This window comes from Solanum pennellii, chromosome 4 (assembly GCF_001406875.1).
Source record: "Solanum pennellii chromosome 4, SPENNV200".
Classification (NCBI taxonomy): Eukaryota; Viridiplantae; Streptophyta; class Magnoliopsida; order Solanales; family Solanaceae; genus Solanum; species Solanum pennellii.
The window spans coordinates 39,450,697-39,456,438 of record NC_028640.1 but is presented as its reverse complement, the minus strand read 5'-3'; the positions used below and the strand labels follow the sequence as shown (position 1 = coordinate 39,456,438).

General features: G+C 39.7%; 1 protein-coding gene across 1 annotated transcript in view; it reads right to left on the bottom strand.

The window, feature by feature from the left end:
• LOC107016701 overlaps positions 1-2,838 on the bottom strand; it is a 17,629-nt gene extending 14,791 nt beyond the window's left edge. Inside the window, exons 1-4 of the mRNA XM_015217092.1 lie at positions 2,610-2,838; positions 1,632-2,532; positions 648-1,470; positions 30-590 (exon numbers count right to left, since the gene is read on the bottom strand). Coding sequence (XP_015072578.1) covers positions 30-590; positions 648-1,470; positions 1,632-2,532; positions 2,610-2,838 — 2,514 coding nt within the window. The remainder of the gene's footprint in view (positions 1-29; positions 591-647; positions 1,471-1,631; positions 2,533-2,609) is intronic.
• Positions 2,839-5,742: the final 2,904 nt, after the last annotated feature.

Here is a 5,742-nt window from a genome sequence, read left to right as displayed (position 1 = left end):
GAAAGATAATGTTTCAACTTCTGTGCTACCCAAGTTAGGGCACAACACGTTCTTTCAAGAAGGGTGTACTTCACTTCGTAAACAGTAAACTTCTTGCTGAGGTAATAAATGGCCTGCTCTTTCTTCCCAGTGTCATCATGCTGACCCAGTACACAACCAAAAGAATTATCCAGTACTGACATATACAATATCAAAGGTCGTCCTGGCTCGGGAGGAACTAACACAGGGGGATTCGATAGGTAGTTCTTAATTCTTTCAAAAGCTTCTCGACATTCTTCGGTCCACTCGACTGTGGCATTCTTTTTCAACAACTTAAAGATAGGCTCACAAGTTGTTGTGAGTTGAGCAATGAATCTGCTGATGTAGTTTAACCTTCCTAGAAGGATCATAACCTCAGTTTTGTTCTTTGGAGGTGGCAATTCTTGAATTGCTTTTATTTTTGAAGGATCCAACTCGATACCTCTTCGACTGACTATAAACCCCAAAAGCTTCCCCAATGGTACTCCAAATACACATTTTGCAGGATTAAGCTTGAGATTATACATGCGGAGCCTTTCGAAGAATCTCCTTAAGTCTTTCACATGATTTGACTGTTTTTTAGATTTAATGATAACATCATCCACATAAACTTCGATTTATCTATGCACCATATCGTGAAACGTGGTTGTCATTGCTCTCATATAAGTTGCCCCTGCATTTTTTAATCCAAAAGGCATAACACGATAACAATATGGACCCCATGGAGTGATAATAGATGTTTTTTCTGCATCTTCATCATCCATAATAATCTGATGGTAGCCCACATAACAATCCAGAAAAGATGCAACCTCATGTTTAGCACAATTATCCAATAAAATATGGATGTTAGGCAAAGGAAAATCATCTTTTCGACTTGCCTTATTCAAATCACGATAATCAACACACATTCGAACTTTGCCGTCTTTCTTAGGGACGCGTACGATATTGGCTAACCAAGAAGGATATTGAGAGACTTGAATGACTTTGGCCTCAAGTTGTTTTGTTATCTCCTCTTTAATTATTACACTCATGTCGGTTTTGAGTTTTCTCAACTTCTGCTTTATCGGAGGAAAATTAGAATCAATTGGCAACTTGTGAACAACCATGTCAGTGCTTAATCCAGGCATGTCATCATAAGATGACGCAAAAATATCTTTGTAATCAAACAGGGCCTGGATTATATCGTTCTTTTGATGTAAATGTACACTTATCTTAGTCTCCTTAATAATTTCCTGATCCCCCAAATTTATCGTCTCAGTTTCACTCATGTTTGGATTTGACTTATTTTCAAAATGATTGAAATCCCTCCTTACTTCTTCAAATACTCTGTCTTCATCATGTTCGATTTCTTGACTTATTATTTCAATATTAGGTCGAAGATTAGATTGGATATTAAGATCTGGCGAAAAATTCTGCATGCATGTCATATCACTAGAATCGGCATAGAAAGAACTGTATAAAAGAAAACGAACAAATATATTAGACTGAAATAAAGATGCAATTACATCCTATTGAAAAGGGAAATAGAATGTTTGAAATAAAACGACAAGATAAAATCCGAATTACAATCCTTGAATGAATCGGACGAAAAAAGAAAAAACAAGACAGACTACCAAGACTCATCTTTAACGGGGAGAGGGGTGGCCTCCCAATTGTTTAGATTGACATCAGGACCAATCAATTGCACATCTCTGTCGCTAGTGCCTTCTCCGATTTCCACCATATCAACCTCGACAAATAAATCTTGAAAATAGTTGATCATTTCTTCGCTAACTTTCATCACTGGCTCTGGAAAAGATGATTGATAAGATTCTGTTGCGCGGGCTTTGATGAAAGATTTGTAGATTGGTTGTATAGGCTTGGTAAGTGACCATACATCTCTCTTCTGCTTCTTTGCCTTCATTTTGTCCTCGACTCTAGGTTGGTAGCCTAAGCCAAAAGAACCGATGCTCTTTCGTAGACTCACAGGATAAGATCTCCCTTGCAAGCAGATTCCTAAGCCTTTACCCGGCTCAAACCCATGTTTCAGCAATTCATTCACCACCATTACAGACGCGATGGGCAAATTTGGTTTTGAAATGACACTCCCCTCGGAGACATGCTCAATAACCACTACCTCAAAATCTTGATAAACCAGTGCCTCATTCTCATTATCCACCTTGATAAAATGAGAGGAAGAGTCTTTGTAGATTGACAAATCCCCCTCACCATGAACAATCACCTCTTGTCGGTCGTATTCAAACTTAATCATTTGATGCAACGTTGAGGGGACTGCTCCAGCCCTATGCACCCATGGCCTCCCCAACAATAGATTGTAGCACGAGTTGATATCCAGCACTTGAAAATTCACAGCGAAATCCACAGGCCCTATGGTTGGTATGAGCTCTATCTCACCAATGACATCTGTTTTTGACCCATCAAAAGCTCTAACACATACATTGGTGGGTCGGACCCTTTCAGCACTAACATTCAATTTCTGTAGAGTTGATAAAGGGCAAATATTTGCTCCAGATCCTCCATCAATTAGAACTCGAGTGACATATGAAAGCTCACACTTTATAGTGATATGTAGGCTTTGTTATGTCCTGTACCTTCTTTGGGTAGTTCATCATCTGAAAAGGTGATGCGGTTTACCTCAAATATTCTGCCAGCAATCTTCTCTAACTGACTCACTGTAACTTTACTAGGAACATGTGCTTCATTCAATATTTTCATTACAGCCTTACGATGTTCATCAGAATGTATTAGCAAAGACAACAAAGAGATTTGGGCTGGAGTTTTTCTTAATTGTTCCACCACGGAGTAGTCTGATAGTTTCATCTTCCTTAGGAATTCCTCTGCTCTCCTTCAGTGACCGGACTCTTTATTTGTATTTGGTCATTTTTAGTTTTCCTTAATTCCATCGGGACATAACATCTTCCTGAACGGGTTATTCCTCCTACTTCATCTATTTCTTCATCAATTTCTTTTCCCTTATATGTCGCGACAGTAGGCTCATAATTCCAAGGAACAGCTTTGGGGTTAGTCATTGGGAGCTGGGGTACTGGCCTGATAAAATCTCCTTAAAGTCAAGTGGATGAACGCCCCTCGAATCTTCCTTGAGTTGACGTCACTGGGACATCTACCGCTTGGATCCTGCCTTGTTAGTCATCCGTAGAGCTAAAGGGAATTTTGGAAGCCATTCCCAAATCACAGGAGGAATATGGGCCCCTCGCACGATCAAGATAGGCTTGTTTGGCGCTTTTGGAACAAACGATTTTGCCTTACTCGGGCTTGCCCAAACATCTTAAAGGGCTCCTTTCACAGTTAAGATGGGTGTGTTTGATGGACTCAACTTTTCTAACACATTTTCCGCCTCTAAAGGCATCATTTTTGTTAAATCAACAACATTTGTTGACTTCTCAATGCCAGTTCCAACCCTAAGGATTGGCTTATACGGAGATACAAACTCTTCATGACCCTTCATCATTTCCAGCATGTTTGTTTCAGTATACCTCGGCAATGGATTTTGATTGATATTGGGTCCACTCGGACTTTCAACTATAATTCAATTAGAATCGATCAAATCCTGAATGGCCCTTTTCAAATACCAACATATCTCTATGTTGTGCCCTGGGGAATTAGAACAATATGCGCAATGTTGAGAATAATCCAAATTTCTCGGGGGAGGATTCGACATCTTTCTCTCGATAGGACTCAAAACATTCAACGTCCTTAATTTTTGGAACAAGCTAGCATACGACTCCCCAATAGGAGTGAACTCATCTTTAACGCCATTTCCCTTTTTGTATTGTGGTCTAGGACGGAAAGGAATTCTAGCAGTATTTTGATGAACTTGTGGGGGTGGTGGATGATTTTGTGGAGTTGGTGCCCGCATTGTGGATAAGAAGGGGGTGCAATTGGTTGTGCATTAAAAACATGATATGGAGTGTATGGGACAGAATATTGTGGAGCTTGGGAAGGAAAATATTGTTGTGGGGAATTACCTAGAACATGAGTCCTAGGCGCTGATACAATAGTGGCCACATCCTCCCTTCTCTTCTTCCCTCCAATATTTCCAGAACCATTTTGACGCACTTGTGTTGTGGCTTTTAAGGCAGCTTGACTTACAATCTTTCCAGACTTGATGCCATTTTCCACCATTTCCCCTACCTTAATAACTTCAGCGAATGTCTTCCCTACGACAAAAAGCAGATAGTGAAAGTAATCAGGTTCTTGCGCTTGTAGAAAAACGTCAATCATCTCTGACTCCTTCATCGGTGGTTTAACCCTAGCAGCTTGTTCCCTCCATCTGATAGCATATTCACGAAAATTTTCCGTGGTCTTTTTTCTCATGTTGGCTAACGAGGAGCGATCCGGAACAATGTCAATATTATATTGGAATTGCTGTCGAGCTAAATCATCCCATGTGTGCCAGTTGGTGATATCCTGATCTATCAACCATTCAGATACAATCCCTACTAAGCTTTCCCCAAAATAGGCCATAAGTAACTCTTCTTTGCCCTCTGCACCCCTCAATTGGTTGCAATATCTCTTTAGATGAGCTATGGGGTCTCCGTGACCATCATATTGTTCAAACTTCGGAGTTTTAAAACCACAAGGTAAATGGAGGTGAGGAAACATACACAAGTCACTGAACGAGATGCCTTTGTGGCCTCCTAGTCCTTGCATATCTCTTATACTCTATTCCAAACTCTTCATTTTCTTAGTCATTTCTTCATGTTCCTCATTTTTGACCATCTTCTCAATTTCGACAGGGGAGCTATATTGATGAATGTGGGGATGAGAGCTTGGAATTTTAATGGCCTCTTCAAGAGTGTAACTCTGATCACGCCGAACTTTGGGCGGAGGATCGCTGTTGGATTTGGGCACCATCGTTGGCTGCGGGATGCTGTTAGTCGGGACAGTTGACACAAAGAGTGGATTACTTATCACAGGCGTATTCGAAGGGCGCACCATAGAAGTTCCAGCGACATTGAATGTGTTGGCATAGGGGCTGAATCCAGGGGGATATATCGGATCGCTTGTCGACATCTGGATAGGGTGAGACATATTTGTATTAAAATAGTCTCGGATTGAAGATGGTGGAGGTTGTCCACTCATCCAAGCCTCGTACATCTCTGCCATTTGTTGTCTTAACACCCTTATCTCTTCTGTTGTCCCTGTTTTTTGTGAAGTCATCCGGTTTTGGATCTCCTCATCATTGTCCGATTCATTTCCGTCTTTGGGGCCATTTATTGTTTCCCTTTCGATCTTGTGTTGTAAGGATGTGATGCCAGTTTTACCACAAACCAACCACCTTTAAGCTAGTATGTCTCTCTTTATTTCTCTCTCTTTCTCTCTCTTTCTCTCTCTCTCTCTCTCTGAATGGAGTAACAAACCGATTAGTGTTAAGAAATTATGCACATTGCATTCTTCTCTTCATTAGTTTTTTAATACTTTATTATTATTATTTATTTATTTACTTATTTATTTATTTATTTATTATCATTATGATTATCATTTTTTAAGAGAAAGAAGAAAGAAAAAACAAAAGAAAAAATAATAATAATAATAATAATTTGGATCGAACCCCCTGGGTTGCCTACGTATCATGTTTGGCCCATGAATAGGATCTTGCGTAGTTCGAGAAAGATATTAATTAATTTTTTTTTGCATGACATATGCACATAAGGTGACCGAAAGCAAGTCTTTTTCATTCATTTTCAAATATTTAAACAATGA